Here is a 15,961-nt window from a genome sequence, read left to right as displayed (position 1 = left end):
CACTTTCGGCACTCCTTCAATGCACAAAAATTACAGATGACCCCCACAGGTTGACGTCGCACAGAACCAACTGGTTAAAATACAAAAAGTATGTAAGCTCACACATCAAACTAAACCCTCAATTTAACCTCGCAGCTGAGATCGACGGCTCTGCCGATGCTCTTGAAGAAGTATTCGTGAAGGCAGCCACTATCGCAACACCACAATGCAGGGAGATGGAAACCAACCACCTTAAAACTAATCTGCAAATTGAACGGCTGGTCCTAGAAAAGAGGAGCCTGCGACGGGCCCGGCAAACAAACAGATCGCCATCATCAAAACAACGTCTTATTAAAGCCACTCGCTTACTAAATCGAGCTCTAAAGCAAGAAGCAGAAAAGGCACAACTGCGGTATATTAAAAAACTTTCGCCAACGAGTACAAAACATCCTATGTGGAGGGCTCATCCAAATCTGAGCTCCCCTGTCGAAACAGTCACGCCGATAAGAAATTCATCTGGCAGCTGGGTACGCAGCGACGCGGATAGAGCCGAAACTTTTGCTTTACATCTCAGAAATGTCTTCCAGCCGAACCCTGCCACTGGTTCATTTGTACTACCACAAATTAAATCTGAATCTATTTCCTTGCCACCATTGTTTCAGCCGAAGGAGATCGCGAAAGTCATTGGGGAACTGAAACAGAAAAAGGCCCCTGGCGGTGACCAAATAACCCCAAAAATGATAACCGAACTTCCAAACTCTGCCGTTGAGGTTATTTGTAAGCTCTTCACCGAAGCCCGGAAAAGACCGTACAATTTCGTCATCCTACAGACCAATCAGTCTATTATCGTGTTTGTCTAAGTTGTTCGAAAAATGTCTTCTAACCCACATAATACCATATCTAGAAGCACACAATGTTATCCCTGCCCATCAATTTGGCTTCAGTCAAGACCATGGAACAATCGAACAAGTAAACAGAATAATATCAGAAATTCGCACAGCCTTTCAGCATCGGGAATACTGCAGCGCAATATTCCTCGACGTATGTCAAACCTTTGATAGAGTATGGCTAGATGGTCTCATGCACAAAATTAAAACACACTTGCCTGGATACACTCATAAGATTCTTGAGTCGTTTTTATACAACAGAACCTTCGCAGTAAGGTGCAACACAGCAACATCCGGAGACTACATTATCAAAGCTGGAGTCCCGCAAGGAAGCGCGATAGGGCCTACTCTGTTCCTCCTATACACATCGGATATTCCCACAAATGAGCAGCTTACAACATCTACGTTCGCTGACGACACCGCAATTCTAAGTCGCTCGGGGTGCCCAGGCAGAGCCACCACACAGCTAGCAAATCACCTGCTCGTAGTAGAGAGATGGCTATCTGATTGTCGGATTAAAATAAATGAACAAAAATGTAAACACATAACGTTTACCCTCAACAGACAAACTTGCCCTCCACTATCATTAAATAACACGCAGATTCCACAAGTTAACGATGTAACGTACCTCGGCGTCCACCTTGACAGACGACTAACCTGGAAGACACATCCAATGCAAAAAAGAACACCTAAAACTGAAAGCCAACAGCCTCCACTGGATTCTTAATGCCCGTTCACCCCTGCGTCTGGAATACAAGGTCTTGCTCTACAACTCTACCCTCAAGCCCATCTGGACATATGGCTCCCAGCTATGGGGGAACGCCAGCAGAACGAATATAGACATTATACGTCCAGTCAAAAACCCGAAAAAACCGAATTATCACTGGGGCACCATGGTACATTCGCAATCTAAACATCCACAGGGACCTAGGCATTCTTACCGTAAAAGATGAAATAGACAAACAAAAAGCGTCCTACAATGAAAAACTCTCTATGCACCCCAATCTCCTCGCAAGAAGCCTGGTTCCCAGCCGATCCCGTCTACAAAGCAATGACCTGCACAGCCAGCAATAACTTTCTGGCCCCCTATAGCATAACATCAGTCATATGACAGTTAGTTCGAGTAATTAGGTTTAAGATTTGATACACTTATTGTTAGTATCCATAGGGAGAAGATTCAATAAAATAAATAGCAAGGTACAAAAAAAAAAAAAAATTCAAGAAATATATCGCTATAAGTTGTACACAGTTCTGACAATTTTGTTTGAGAGGGAAAACTTTTTAATACTTCTTATGTTCTATTATTACTGTACTTGGGGTTGAGTTCCTTGGGCTTTTGTATATCATAGTTTTCTAACGACTCGAATTTTATTGTATTAACATTTAAACTAATTGTTTCAGAGTTTGTATTTAGAAATCGGACTGTTGCACAACTCGTGTTAACCAATGTGCTCGGAACCAGCACACCTTTAAATGGTTCTTGGCTCGGAATAAAAACAGACGGTTCTTTTGAGTTAATTTTACTGTTCTAATTACTTCTTCTGTACATGGTTGTTAGAGAGTATTTTCGGAAACTGAATTGTGCATTACGATTTGTATTGGAAAAGTCAGGTTATTAGGTCTTAATACTAAAGAACATTGTGAGTCTTGAAAATCTAAGATACAGTTGAATTCTTTAATGAAGTCTATTCCCAGTTAAGTTAACCAACTGCTCCAAAGTAGAATCATCCGATCCGGCATTCATGTTGGCCAGTGTCAAACCGAACTTCGCGCGCAACTCACCACCCAAAATAATAATTTAATAGAAAAACTCAGTAAATTTTATTTCGCACACAACTTGTCTACTTACTCAGTTATGTATACCAGAATCCACCCCAAGACAAAGCGAAGATCAACAACCGTCTCCAAAGTTAAAAACAAAACTGTCGTCTTGCGCCTATATATCGCAGTTCTCCTCTTCCGTGATACGCAGAGCCGCCGGCCTGTAGTCTTGGCACAGCTGCGATTCCGTTATGCACAAGTATCCAGCCGAAAAGAAGCGAAGAAAACGTCCAGAAAGGTCCAGAATATGTATCGCCGTTTTCTTTCTTCTTCACTTTTCGCGGTATACAGAGCCGACTTGCAAACTTAACGCAGTTGCGATCTAACGGCGCTTATTTACACAGAATTAAGAATTTTCGATTATGTTTGCGATTGCAGGTTCCCCTCATGGGCCACCATGTACAGTTGTGTCCCCTTGTATTTGACTATCAAAGGGTCACTGTAAGAGGGGTTCCCAGGCAATGCAAAACACTAAACGATAAATTCACAAAATTCACGTTTATTAATATATAACATATGCAAATAGCGTCCCGCGTTAGATGCAACCTGCGCGTTCTCTCGCTTGCCGAAGACGACTGCCTTTGCCCTCTTCCCGCTTTCGTTCTCGCTCCCACGCATCGTCCCAAAGTGCGAGAGCGATCAGCTGATTGCTCTTCGTTCCCCGATCCCAGCTTCCAACACACTGGGACAAGCAGCAAACTTAACAGACATGATGATGCATATATGTTAGGTCTTAAATTGTTTTTATGTGGGTTTTTTTTTTTGTGTAAAAATAATATAAAGTTAAAAGAAATTAAGAATTAATTAAAGGATATAAGAAAACTTTGTATGTTCTTACATATACATATATATTTGTTTAATTATATTTGAAGAATGGCTTTAACTTATCTTTGCTTACTATCTGTTGTTTTTTCTTATTGTCTATGATTTTAACATTATTCCTTTCGTCTATACCTATGACCTTAAATGGTCCTAAATAATTTCGATCTAATTTGTGACCGGTTTCATTCTTGGTCTCCGATTTTTAGGACGAAGTTATTTACGTCTTTGTCGTAGTGTTTTTCGATTTTCTTTTCCCTTTCTAGCCTGGTTTTTGCACGTTTGTACGCTGATTCTAACCTAAGCCTAATTTCCTTAGCATAATCATCTATGTTATATAGGGTCTATTTGAATTATTTTAGAAATTTCTATATTTTCGAGCCGGCGTGACTGATGGTGTAGTGTTGAAACAGGAGGTAAAATATTTCAACCATATGTCGCAATCAGTTTTGTCACTTAAAATATATGAACGCACATATTCGTTAAACGTTCGGTGACTGACTGAGTCGATGAAGTTTAGTCAATCTTAATATATTTTCATAAGTCTCCTCTCTCACTTTTGTCACTTAAAATATATGAACGCACATATTCGTTAAACGTTCGGTGACTGACTGAGTCGATGAAGTTTTGTCAATCTTCATATATTTTCATAAGTCTCCTATTATACTGTTCTGATACTCTGTGCCCATGTCTTTTAGAATAATCTTCATTGGGCCGTAAACGAGTATAAAGTTTTCAAAGATTGCTTTTGCAACGGCATTTGCGTTTTTATTCGGAATTGGTACTGTTATTAAGTATTTAGTTAAATCACAAATAATTGTGACTGCGTATTCGTTTCCCCGCTCCGAACGCGGTAATGGGTCAATGGTATCAATTACTACCATGTCAAAAGCTGATGTGGGTGTCTCGGATGGTCATTGGTGTTCTTGAATGAGTGGTTTTCTTAGATTGTTCACAGGTCTGACAGGTTTTCACGTATTTAGTGACTACTTTTGTCATGTTTGGACAATAGTAATGTTGCCTTATTTTTGGTAATGTTCTCGTTATTCCTGAATGGCCTCGTTCGATTTAATCATCATTAAATTTTTTAAGATTTCTCTTATATTCTTTTCATTGTTTTTGTCTACTATGCTCACCTCTGAAAGTATCGCTATTTGTACTTTTTGTAATGTAGGATTGCCCATTTCTTTAAATTCTCGTAGTAATACTGACTTTAAAATCAGTGCGCTGGGTGCCAATTGGAATTGTTTTATGTTTTGCATTTCGGCCTGTATCTCAAGCCTTTGGAAAAATTGTTTTAAATCAATTTTTCCATTAGAGTACGAACCATCAATTTTAAATTGTGAAATTATTCGTTTTCGTTTTCCTACTCTGGGCTCCTGAAGCTCTGGCTTCTACAAGGGTTTTTTTTCTAATTTCTGATCTTGATTTTTACGTGTTTCTGACCTGGTTGTAATTTTCATTACCTGTCTGTTTATTGACTTTAGGTCATTTATTGTAATTCTGGACAGCGCGTCCGCCACATAATTATTTTTCCCCTAGAGGTATTCCTCAGTAAAATCGTATATTTCTAAATCTAGCCTCATTCTTGTTAATTTTGAACAAGGGTCTTTCATTGAAAATACATAAATTAATGGTCGATGGTCTGTTGTTACTATAAAATTTCTCCCGTAAACGTATGGTCTGAAGTATTTTATGGTTTCTTCTTTTGTGAATGATGGAGACGCATATGCAACTGGTAAGTGCGCGCCCCCTAGTTCTAGCGTAAGTACCGCTCCTCTAGCGTATTTGCTAGCATCCGTTGTTATACAGAATTCATTGTTGAAATCTGGGTATTGTAAGAGTTTTGGGCTCATTAAGGCCTCTTTTAAATAATTAAATGCACACAATCCTGGTTCCATTCGAAGTGCGCTTTTTTCTTGCAAAGTTTTGTTATATGTCTAGAATAATCTGCAAAATTTTTTATGAATCTTCTATAGTAATTACAGAATGCTACGAATCTTATTTTTAATTGCTCGTATTTATTTTCATCTGGTAATATATCCTTGTCTGTGCTCCTATAACCCAGATAGGTAACTTCGTGCATAAAGAATGAACATTTTTCTGGATGAAGTTTTAGGTTAAATTTGCGGCATAACTGAAATACTTTTGTTAAATTGTTGAACATATGTTGTTCGGAGCATCCTATGACTACTAAGTCGTCCATATAGAAATGGATATGTATATGCATATGTATAGGAACGCATGTGGTGGTTCTAGACCGGAAAATGCATCATTCTCATGAATGAATTTGGTGCCACTTTCAGTCCATATGGCAATCGCGTATAGCGAAATGAACCTTTATTTGTAGAGAATGATGTAAGGTTTCTGGACTTTTCTGACAACTCTTTTTGGTGAAATCCGGACATAAGGTCCAAGTAATAAAAATTTTTAGCCCGTCCTAACTGATCCAATATATCTTGGGGTATAATAATTTTTTGTTTATTTGTCTATAGTCAACCACTAGTCTCCATCGTTTTTCTGTTGAATTTGGTAGACATTTTTTGGGAACCAACAATATTGGACTGTTATATTCTGAAATTGATGGTTCGACTATACCATCCCTTATTAATTTGTCAACCTGTTTGTTTATTTCTGGCTTTTCACTTTCTACATTTCATAATTTTTTATATATACTGGTGTTTTATCGCTTAAGCAAAGCTGTTGTTTATAAAAATTGTTAGCTGATATCGGTTCCGATTCAAGGCCGAATATATCGCTATAGGTTGTACACAGTTCTGACAATTTTGTTTGAGAGGGAAAACTTTTTAATACTTCTTATGTTCTATTATTACTGTACTTGGGGTTGAGTTCCTTGGGCTTTTGTATATCATAGTTTTCTAACGACTCGAATTTTATTGTATTAACATTTAAACTAATTGTTTCAGAGTTTGTATTTAGAAATCGGACTGTTGCTCGTGTTAACCAATGTGCTTGGAACCAGCACACCTTTAAATGGTTCTGGGCTCGGAATAAAAACGGACGGTTCTTTTGAGTTAATTTTACTGTTCTAATTACTTCTTCTGCACATGGTAGTAAGAGAGTATTTTCGGAAACCGAATTGTGCATTACGATTTGTATTGGAAAAGTCAGGTTATTAGGTCTTAATACTAAAGAACCTTGTGAGTCTTGAAAATCGAAGATACAGTTGAATCCTTTAATGAAGTCTATTCCCAGAATGCCATCGCATGGAATCGGAAAATCAGGTGGGACTATTTGAAAGTCATTGAAGGTATAATGACATTTTTTGTTTTAAGCTCCACTAACGCTAAACCCAAGGATTTTATAGAACCTTGTCCTATTCCCGTTATATTTGAAATTTTAGAACTGTCTAATTCGGGGTAATCTTGATTACATTGTTTGAGTAATGAAATCTCGGCTCCCGTATCTACTAACAGTGTTAAATTTTTGTTTTTTTTTTAATTTTATATTTTTATGAAAAGACTGAGGCTAATGTTGATATTATAGATTCTTACTGTTATTCTTCCTCTTCTACCGTCAAGGGGTCCTCCTTGTTTTCCTGTGTGACCCTAACACTTTAATTATATTTATTTCCGCGGTTCGAGGAGCTGTGGGTTCCTTGCGGTGTGTTGTGATAATAGCCACGGTTATTGTTATTGCCACGGCCACCACCACGGTTTCCTCTGCCCCGATATATGTTATTTCCTCGGTAATTGTTTTGTTTATACCGATTATTTTAAAATAATACGGCGTTCGATTGCCCTGTTGCATCGGTGCAACTATTGACAAATTTTATTACGGATTCCTTCATATTTGTGAACGTTCCCGCTTGCATGATAAGTTTTACCTTATCAATTGAGCAGTTTGTTGTCATTGCCTTCACAGCACTTTGGGTATTATATTTAGATGCTAATTCTAGTGGTTAGCCATCGTTTACATAAGCCCCTTGTAATGCTCTGGTCAGATCTTCTACCTCCACAATTGTTTCTATTGTGTTTTCCTCTCCAATGAGGTTGCGAGCATGTCCTTTTAATTTTGTCTTTATTAGGACTGCTGTGTTTTCATATGATTCTTTTATTCCATCTACAAGCTCCAAGGCATCTAGGAAGCTTCGTAGATTTTCTGCTTTGTAGCCCAACTCAGGAATGAGTGAAGCTGCAGTTTTTAAGAATTGGACATGGGTTGCCTCTTCCAAGTCCTCAACTATGTTGTTAATGTTTTCTGTATCCACCTTTACTTCTGTTTTACTGAATTCTAGTGGGCTTTCGAACCCTAAGAAATCTTCACTGATATCTTCCTCAAAAATATCAGCCAACGAATTATCGTGGACGTCTGTGTAGGCAATTGTTATATTTGCCTCTATTGATTCTTTAAAGTTCTCTGGTATATGTAAAACAACCTCATACTTTTGGAGAGCTTTTCTTACAATAGATATAATCTAATTATGAATAAGTATTACTTGACTTTCAGGACAAGTAGATACTGATTCTCGACATATTTCTATCGCTCTTCTTACTTTTTTGGCGTTAATGATAATTTCCCCCAAATGTTTTTCGAGCGTTTCTTTTCTTATGTGTGTATTTTTGTTAACAAACTTATAGCTTCTCAAAATCTCGGTCTTTTTATTAGCCAACAATTTTTCTAGTCCTAAACATTGGCTACTCATTAGCCTGATTAGTAATATCTATGCTGCCAGTATTTCGTTGCGGTCGGTTACAGATTCAACTTTTACTTGAGGAATATGCCTACTTCTGTCAACCAACTCTGGGTGTTCTATAATTACCCTGTCTAAAGCATCCTAAGTTATAGACATCTCTCTGTGTCGCTATGATAAAATTTGTCCCTTAGTTTTAAAAGCTTGTATATAATACTTAGATTCTTTGATAAAAATATGATTAATCGATTATAAACTTCCTCATGTAAGCAAAGATATATAATATTTATGTATGTATATATATATAATCGTTTTATTAATCCCTTCTAGAGGTCCCTACGCAGCGCAAGTTTATTACAGCATCCTGCAACGCCCACTTTAACGCCCAAAAATCGCTGAAATCTCAGGAACTATTAGAGCTAGAAAGGGAAATGTATAATCTTTAGATGCCAGTGCATCTTATAGTGGTACTACTATTCGGCCACACCCACCCATACGTCCACAAGGCTCAAAAGACCCATTTTCTCATTTTCTAGAAAACCTGCTATCTCGGTAATTTTAAAAGATAGAAAGTTCGGATTAAGCTTGTAGGTTTTTATGATTATCGGAAAACCGAAAACGCAAATATCTCGAAAACTATAAGAGGTACAAAGTTTTGATTAAGAATACGTATTTAAAAAATGCCACTGCAATCTCCCACGAGTTTTCATCCAGCCACGCCCACTTCAAAGCCCACAAACCGCGGAAAACTGTGGCGCTTATAATATTATTATGAATGCCTTCGTTTGACCTTGTATAACTTATTTCTGTCAATATCTATCACTTTACCAAAGAACTTTCAAATCGGAACATTATTTCGCCATTTATGAAGTTATTAAGTTATTTAAGTTATAAGGCCTCACATGGGCAGTGACGTCACTATCAGTTACTCAACATGCTTTCTCCGACAATAGGTGGCGCTTGGAAATTTCCACTAGCAAATAAATATATTAAAATTGTGTTAAACAGTAACGGGTATCTTATAGTCGCGGCACCCGACTACAGCGTTTCTTCTTTTTTTTATTCTGCTTCTTATGCATCGTTACTTTATTCTTTCTACTTCTTAGATAATGCGATCGAAACTAATTTTTTTTTTGGGTTTCCACTGGATTGGCCATTCTTCCATTCTTCTTCGATTTTAACAGGTCAACGATCCGCTGCATTCAGAAGGAAAAGTGAAGTCCTGGGTTATCAGTAGCTGCGCAGATGTCGATATAACTCCAGTACAGTATATAGATTTATTAGTGATCAAAAATATTATGGGAAATATTGAACATCTCTGTAAGGAAGAGGAAGGTTTCGACCCAAAACGATCGGAATACTGTTCCTATGGAAGAATGGCCAAGAATCGCAGTGGAATTCACAAAAAAGTTCGTGTCTTCCATGAGAAATCATCTCAAAGCTGTCCTGAACCAGAAAATATGACATACAAAATATTAGTTATTAGTTAAATTACAAATAATAAGTTAAGTAGAATCTGCTCCACGAAATAAGCTGCGGCATGAAAAAAGGCTGAATTTTTAGTTTTTATTACAAAAGTTTGTTGTTTTTATGATTTTGAAAATCGTTTTAGTTTAATTAGCATGTTAATATTCCCTTTTAAGAAACTGCGTTTAAATTTTTTGAATATCGGTTTTAGTTTAACAGGAATAACGACTCAAAATTTTTTTTGGTAGCTGCACGAAATAAGCTGCGACCCACTGTATATGTAACGGCCTGTATGTTATAAATTTTCAGATTTTTATATGAAATTTTTTGATCTGATTTTTAAAACATTTATCTACACAATTTTTTTTCACAAGGTAAGAACTTGTTATGACAAGACGTTCCCATTTCTGTCAGAAATACATTTTAATATTCTCGATTAAGGGATGGCGGATCGGAAAACTAATCATGACGCGATCATTGCATTTTATTATTTCTTTGAGCACATCACAACACAATCATTTAACTATGATATTTGTGCTAGAGAAAGAACATATACTTGCGCGGCTTTGATGAAGGTATTGTGGTGTGACACTGGTGACAGATAATGGATTTCGGAAGTGCGGGAACCGTGTTTATAATGGCTAATGGACAGTTTAATAAGCCAATAAACTCTGCCAGAATCCGCTTTAATTACCTTCCTTACCATTGTATAGAATCTAACTATCTGCCGATCCTGATCAAAAATCTGTATAGTGACATATTCACTTATCTATTATGAATAATAATATACCTTGTAGGCGTTAGGTGGCTTTCGTTAATTGGCGATCCCAATCTGAAATCATTGATACAATCAATATCCCAAGCCGGCAATCTCCCTCCCAAATTTATATAAACAAAGGGAACACATGTTGAGATCAAAAGAATAAAGATCAAAAAACTATACTCGTTTTATTCGTTTATTTGTTCTTCTTAGCTTTATCCTTAATCAATTGACGGGTCATTAATTCGACATAAATAACTGGGACATTAATAATTTTACTCTGGATACTTAATAGGGCCGGGAAAGCATCCTGTAATCTATTATACATATGTATGTTTGTTTATGTAATCCTCAGCGACTGCAATGTCCCCTATTCCTTTATAATTAAGGATGTAGTAAATTTGTAATACCAATATCAATCCTACCCTTATTTGATGTAAATCTTTATTGATAATCAAGATATCTTTTTTTTTAACTTATAAAATTTAAGCTTAGGAGGGAATATTTCTTTTATTGGAACGTAATCGCGCAAGCCCGGTGCGCTCTTCCTCCTCATCGCTTGTATACTGATGTACACTCGTTCCACTGGTACTTCCCACTCGAACTGAAGATGTCGCTTGCATAAGCTCTTGATCGGGGGCATTGCGATTTTCATAAAGCAAGACCTGTAGTGTTTCTTCGTAAATTCGGGCCTCCGGAAATTCAACTTTAGTGTGCTTTCTATCAGTTGCATAAACTATCGATGTGCAACATACTTCAGCTACCTTTTTACCATGACCGTAAAATGACCAGCAGCAAATTTCACTTGGACCGATTACGTCTTTAACAAACAAAATTCTTTCATTAAATCGCAAGGATAGCTTATCAAAAAGTTCAATGTTTTTTAGTAAGTTGTCATCTGAAGTACTTGTGTACGAATACTTGTTATTTTGTCGCTGTACCACAAGAATAACAGCAGGCTTTGAAGATACACTAATTAAAAGCTGTTCTTCCTTTTGCGACGTTATCAGTGGAATCCGACAAATTGCCTTAGGTTCTTGGTGCGCAAATAGAGCCCGTTCACAGGACATTGCCAGTTCTGTGATGCAGTAATATTTGGCTTCGGCAAGCAATTCAGCAATTTCCTTGTTGGTTTCAGGCAACGGCACAGTTCCATCCCTTAAAAAGTTGAGTATGACACCAAAATGATTTCCACAGCGGTCGATCAAAATCCATCCTAGAACGCTTGCGTTGTATTATTTTATGTATAAATACTAAAGAACAAACCTTCTGAATCTGTCAGAACCTCCATTCTACCACTAAACATTGCGCTCAACATTGTGTCATTATTTTTTGTCAGTGTTCCAATTGTGGTATAATACAATTGGCCACCAACATTTAGTTTTAGGTATTGGGAAGAATGTCCTTTTAACAATGTTTTGTGATCTCCTGACATAGTTTCCAACATCGCGTTAATCATTAAGGACTTCTTGCTGCAGATATAAAAGGACAGGGTTCGATCAAACCTGATTTGTTTTAAATTTCCTAACATTATTTTTTAACTCCGTAAAACCTTTTATTTGAATCGCTTCAGCAAAATTCCTAATCGTTTATTTATTTTTTGTAAAACTTATTACCATGATTTTTAACCAAAACAAATCCTTATTTGACTTATATTTAAATATTATTATAATAATATATATGTACATACATAAATTGTAGATGGAGCTGAAAATCCAATTAAGGCTGTTTAGGTAGTAATACATCTGCACCCAAAAAGCCACATCAGTGTCAATTTCACTCATACAAAATGAATAGTTGGAACTTAGTATTACGTTTTTATTAAGATTTAGATTTTAGATATGCACATACTCGTAGAGGTTTTTAGTAAAACGTTTATAAATCATTTCATTGAGATTTTTCGGGCAATAATTTAATGTACGCAGCAGTTTTTTTTAGCTGGTGATAGTAATTAAAAGATTAACGGTGATGCCGAAGTAAAACAACAAAACTGAATTTAACCAATGGACTTATAGCTAACAGAAACTCACAGCGGCCATGCAAATATGCTGTGTTTACTGTCTGTGCTTGAACGTCCGGCCCATATAAAAACTCGTGGAGAGTTGCGGTGCCATCCCTAAAATACGTAATCTTAAGCCTAACTTTCTTCCTCCTTTAGTTCCCGAGATTTTTGCATTTTTGGGTTTTCGGGTTTTGTGGGCGTTAGGGTGGGCATGGCTAGATGGAAACTTTCTAACTTTCAGCGTTTAGGGGCCATTCGATTAGACCTGGTTAAAAGGTCTATCCATTGTATCCATTATAGTTGCCAAATTCTAACATAGTTTATATAGGCAAAGGTCATCTAAATCGTCTCGCATTTTGATCTTGATTAAAATGTTATACCTGCAACACAAGGTACTCTAAAAGTAACGAGTATAAGAAGCGAAAGCTGATATTTATTTTCGTCTCGTACCGCAGAACATTTCCACATATTTTGTGACGCTTTTGTGATGATTTGCAGGTGTGCACTAAGAAAGAAAGTAAAAATTTTTTTTTGGTATTATTGATCCTCCAATGATCTACTGCAAAATAAATTCTAAATTGCAAAGAAAAATTATAATTAGTGAATTCCAGTGCAAGAAGATAATCCAGAAAAAAGCAAGAGATGTCCGTTCTACATATTGGGAATAGGCTATTAAGTAACGAGATTGATAGCAGTAGTAGAAAAGAATGCCGCTATTTTGGCGGAAATACTAAAAAAATAAAGAGTGTTCAAATAGGGCATACTTGCATAAAAGGCGTTCACATCATTTTTATTTCGTCTGTGTTTCTTTGTTATGTGCGTGCTATTAATATACAAAATCGTTATTTGTATTATCCAAAGTTGTTTGTGAAAGTAAATTCTTTATTTGCTTGGGAGATTATTATTACATTTGATTTGGATTCTCTCAATTAAATTATTTCAGATTCAACGTCAAAGCCACAATATGTCGTCTGAATCAGAATTCGGAAAAACATTAATTGTAAACATAGGAAATTTTGAAAAGATTCAACATTTTTTAAATGATAAGGAGAAGTACAAGGAAATACTTGAAAACAGTGAAAATTTTAACACTCGTCTGTGCATTGAACGCCGTCTTCGCATGCCATTCCTAGATCCTCAGACAGGGGTCGCACAAACACATTGTTCCCTTTTTATGAAAAGAAAACAGCGGATGCCAGGATTTCGACATGGCCAGATATACACTTATCCATCGACTCGCTGGCGCAAACCTAAACGTCAGTATTTACTTAACCCGAATCAGAGCTACCGAGCTTACCAATATCGCGAAAACAATCTTCAGCACTACCAGCATCAACCTTATCAAAATCACCACCATATTCCTTCGCCTGGCGTTGCTGCCACACGAGATCTCCATATTCCTGAAAGCGCAGGTAAAAATGCTCTTAAATAAACAAACAATTGTATTGCGTTTTAAATGTAAAAAAAAACATCCGTAGTTGAAACTTTTTGTGGTTGATAGGTTCGGATCACCATAGCAGATCTTCATTTTTTTTTTTTGTATGTTTCGTTTTGTTGTATTACCATCCACTTTATTTGATATACACTTTCACAGCCATTATATCTACGGATGGAAACTCTATAGGGACCTCTGGAGACAATGATAGTAAAGACTCACATGCAAACGCCGAGAAGGAATGGTTTCACGATGAAATTGACCCATCACATTATCATCACGGCGATGATTATGAGGACGATTTTGACTCGGATAACGATTTTGATGAGTCATACAGCAGCAGAGGAAAACGAAAAAAAGGGTCGCGTCTTCGAAGAACAAATGCAAGCATGGAGGGCACTCCTAGACGTGGTCGCAAAGGTGGTTGTAAGCATTGACCCGATGAATTACAGAAATACACAGATTATAACAATTTTAGGCAATCGTCGTAAAAATGCTGTTGATGGAGAAGTAGATCGTAGACGTCGAGGTGGTGGAAATAGTGCAAATACGTCTGCAGCCGCCGCTGCAGCTGCTGCAGCCGTCGCACACGCAGCTAGTACAGCAGCTGTCGCCACAGGACTCCACGCATCTAACTCAAACTCGGCTTCGCCCATTCCTACAAATGACGACAACTCGCAAACAGTTCTGATAATGCCAACAGCTTCATCGTACGAAAAGACTTCAAACGACACTGGAGCTTCCAATGATTCTATTTCTTTAGCGACCATGGTTGGTATACATATGGACTTAGTTGCAACTTCTATCTGCAATACCTCAACGGTACAAGCCGCATCAAACACCCCTGCGTTTACTGCAACAGCTAATGCTAATAAGGTAAAACAAGATGTAGATCGCGATATAGCACAACCCTCTCCTTACTGTGACTTTTGCCTGGGAGATCAACAGGAAAACAAAAAAACCAATCTGCCCGAAGAACTAGTTTCGTGCTCAGACTGTGGTCGCTCCGGTCATCCATCGTGTCTGCAATTCACAGCAAATATGATAATATCAGTGAAACGTTATCGTTGGCAATGTATTGAATGCAAATACTGCTCCATCTGTGGGACCTCTGACAATGACGACCAACTATTATTTTGTGATGATTGTGACCGTGGTTACCATATGTATTGCTTATCACCACCGCTCGTTACTCCACCGGAGGGTTCTTGGAGCTGCAAACTATGCATGGAGGAATTCCATAAAAATAATTAAGACACCATTTACGATTTCTAAATTTTGTAATAAACGAATTATGCGGTACTTTCTTACTAATACATGTGTATATTAAAAATGTTTTCCTTTTTATTTATTATATTTTTTAGTGTTCTGCCAATCCTTAAAGTACTGTATACGAGTATGTTCGTTCAGGGATAGGTTTCTTCAAGTGTAAAGAGTGCGCGGGGGGGAGTGGTAATAAATCTTTTTAAAATGGTGGTTTTTTTTTGGTTTGTTTTCGGTAATATATGCAGAAGCAATTAAACAAGTGTATCCAATATAAACGTCCGCTTGGGTCAAAAATACACAGCAGCCAAAAGCCAAAACCAAATGCCCAACAGAAAATCTAAATATGTATGTACAAGGAGCCAAAGAGGGAAGTTGCTGAGCGCACTGAATCGGCAATACAGGTTGAAAGTTAATCTGATGCGTTTTCTAAATCATTTCGGCTCATCTTTCAACTTTTTGCATTCGTGTAAAATCGGTAGATAGTGAGCATTCTAGCCAATAATTTAACACAAATAAAGTTTGCATGCACTAACAAATTATTTTATATATTTATTATACCAGTCAATAAATATTAAGAGAAAGAAGTGATTCGCTTTGGGTGTTTCATATAATTTCGTCGTGGACCCACCTTTGTCTTAATTCCCCAACTTATCGTTCTGAGCACCAATTTTGGGTTCAATTTCAAGACAGGAAAAAGTGATTTATTTCGTTTTATTTTAACCTGTTGCTCGCAGAAAATCGATTGACATTTGTTGAAGAATAGTTCGGTCATTTAGCATTATTGTATTATTGTCAAATCGCACCTAGTTAAATGCTCATTATTGTATTATTATCTTTTCTGCACGTTTTTCGGCAGTTTTCATATAGTTAT

At 37.1% G+C, this 15,961-nt stretch overlaps 2 protein-coding genes across 6 annotated transcripts; one reads left to right on the top strand and one right to left on the bottom strand.

The window, feature by feature from the left end:
- Positions 1 to 10,569: 10,569 nt before the first annotated feature.
- Positions 10,570 to 12,130, bottom strand: LOC108104158 (BTB/POZ domain-containing adapter for CUL3-mediated RhoA degradation protein 3). 3 transcript variants are annotated; one of them, XM_017210062.2, is made up of 3 exons: positions 12,078 to 12,130; positions 11,654 to 11,859; positions 10,570 to 11,603 (listed from the first exon to the last, which is right to left on the bottom strand). In XM_017210062.2, exons 2-3 carry the CDS (start codon positions 11,844 to 11,846, stop codon positions 10,879 to 10,881), a joined length of 918 nt encoding a protein of 305 aa, XP_017065551.1. In that variant the 5' UTR covers positions 11,847 to 11,859; positions 12,078 to 12,130; the 3' UTR covers positions 10,570 to 10,878. The 3 variants fall into 3 exon arrangements, with proteins under 3 accessions (XP_017065551.1, XP_017065548.1, XP_017065549.1); XM_017210059.2 differs by having other exon boundaries at positions 12,004 to 12,080; XM_017210060.2 differs by lacking the exon at positions 12,078 to 12,130 and adding an exon at positions 11,940 to 12,051.
- Positions 12,131 to 13,127: 997 nt separating this feature from the next.
- LOC108104156 (zinc finger protein ubi-d4 B) lies at positions 13,128 to 15,157 on the top strand. 3 transcript variants are annotated; one of them, XM_017210057.2, is made up of 4 exons: positions 13,128 to 13,205; positions 13,333 to 13,801; positions 13,984 to 14,244; positions 14,303 to 15,157. In XM_017210057.2, the coding sequence occupies exons 2-4, from the start codon at positions 13,354 to 13,356 to the stop codon at positions 15,076 to 15,078; spliced, it is 1,485 nt and encodes a 494-aa protein (XP_017065546.1). In that variant the 5' UTR covers positions 13,128 to 13,205; positions 13,333 to 13,353; the 3' UTR covers positions 15,079 to 15,157. The 3 variants fall into 3 exon arrangements, with proteins under 3 accessions (XP_017065546.1, XP_017065545.1, XP_017065547.1); XM_017210056.2 differs by having other exon boundaries at positions 13,152 to 13,262; XM_017210058.2 differs by lacking the exon at positions 13,128 to 13,205 and having other exon boundaries at positions 13,481 to 13,645; positions 13,711 to 13,801.
- Positions 15,158 to 15,961: the final 804 nt, after the last annotated feature.

Source organism: Drosophila eugracilis, unplaced genomic scaffold, assembly GCF_018153835.1.
Source record: "Drosophila eugracilis isolate 14026-0451.02 unplaced genomic scaffold, ASM1815383v1 contig_786, whole genome shotgun sequence".
In the NCBI taxonomy this organism is placed as follows: Eukaryota; Metazoa; Arthropoda; class Insecta; order Diptera; family Drosophilidae; genus Drosophila; species Drosophila eugracilis.
This window is presented reverse-complemented; position numbering and strand designations above follow the sequence as displayed.

What these genes read in the sequence shown, in the direction of transcription:
- LOC108104158 (XM_017210062.2), bottom strand. Translation starts at nt 11,846, where the DNA reads ATGATTAACGCGATGTTGGAAACTATGTCAGGAGATCACAAAACATTG. An exon ending in GGTTCTGACAGATTCAGAAG is followed by an intron (nt 11,604 to 11,653) that starts GTTTGTTCTTTA and finishes CAAGCGTTCTAG; the next exon opens with GATGGATTTTGATCGACCGC.
- LOC108104156 (XM_017210057.2), top strand. Translation starts at nt 13,354, where the DNA reads ATGTCGTCTGAATCAGAATTCGGAAAAACATTAATTGTAAACATAGGA. An exon ending in CCATATTCCTGAAAGCGCAG is followed by an intron (nt 13,802 to 13,983) that starts GTAAAAATGCTC and finishes ACACTTTCACAG; the next exon opens with CCATTATATCTACGGATGGA. An exon ending in TCCTAGACGTGGTCGCAAAG is followed by an intron (nt 14,245 to 14,302) that starts GTGGTTGTAAGC and finishes TAACAATTTTAG; the next exon opens with GCAATCGTCGTAAAAATGCT.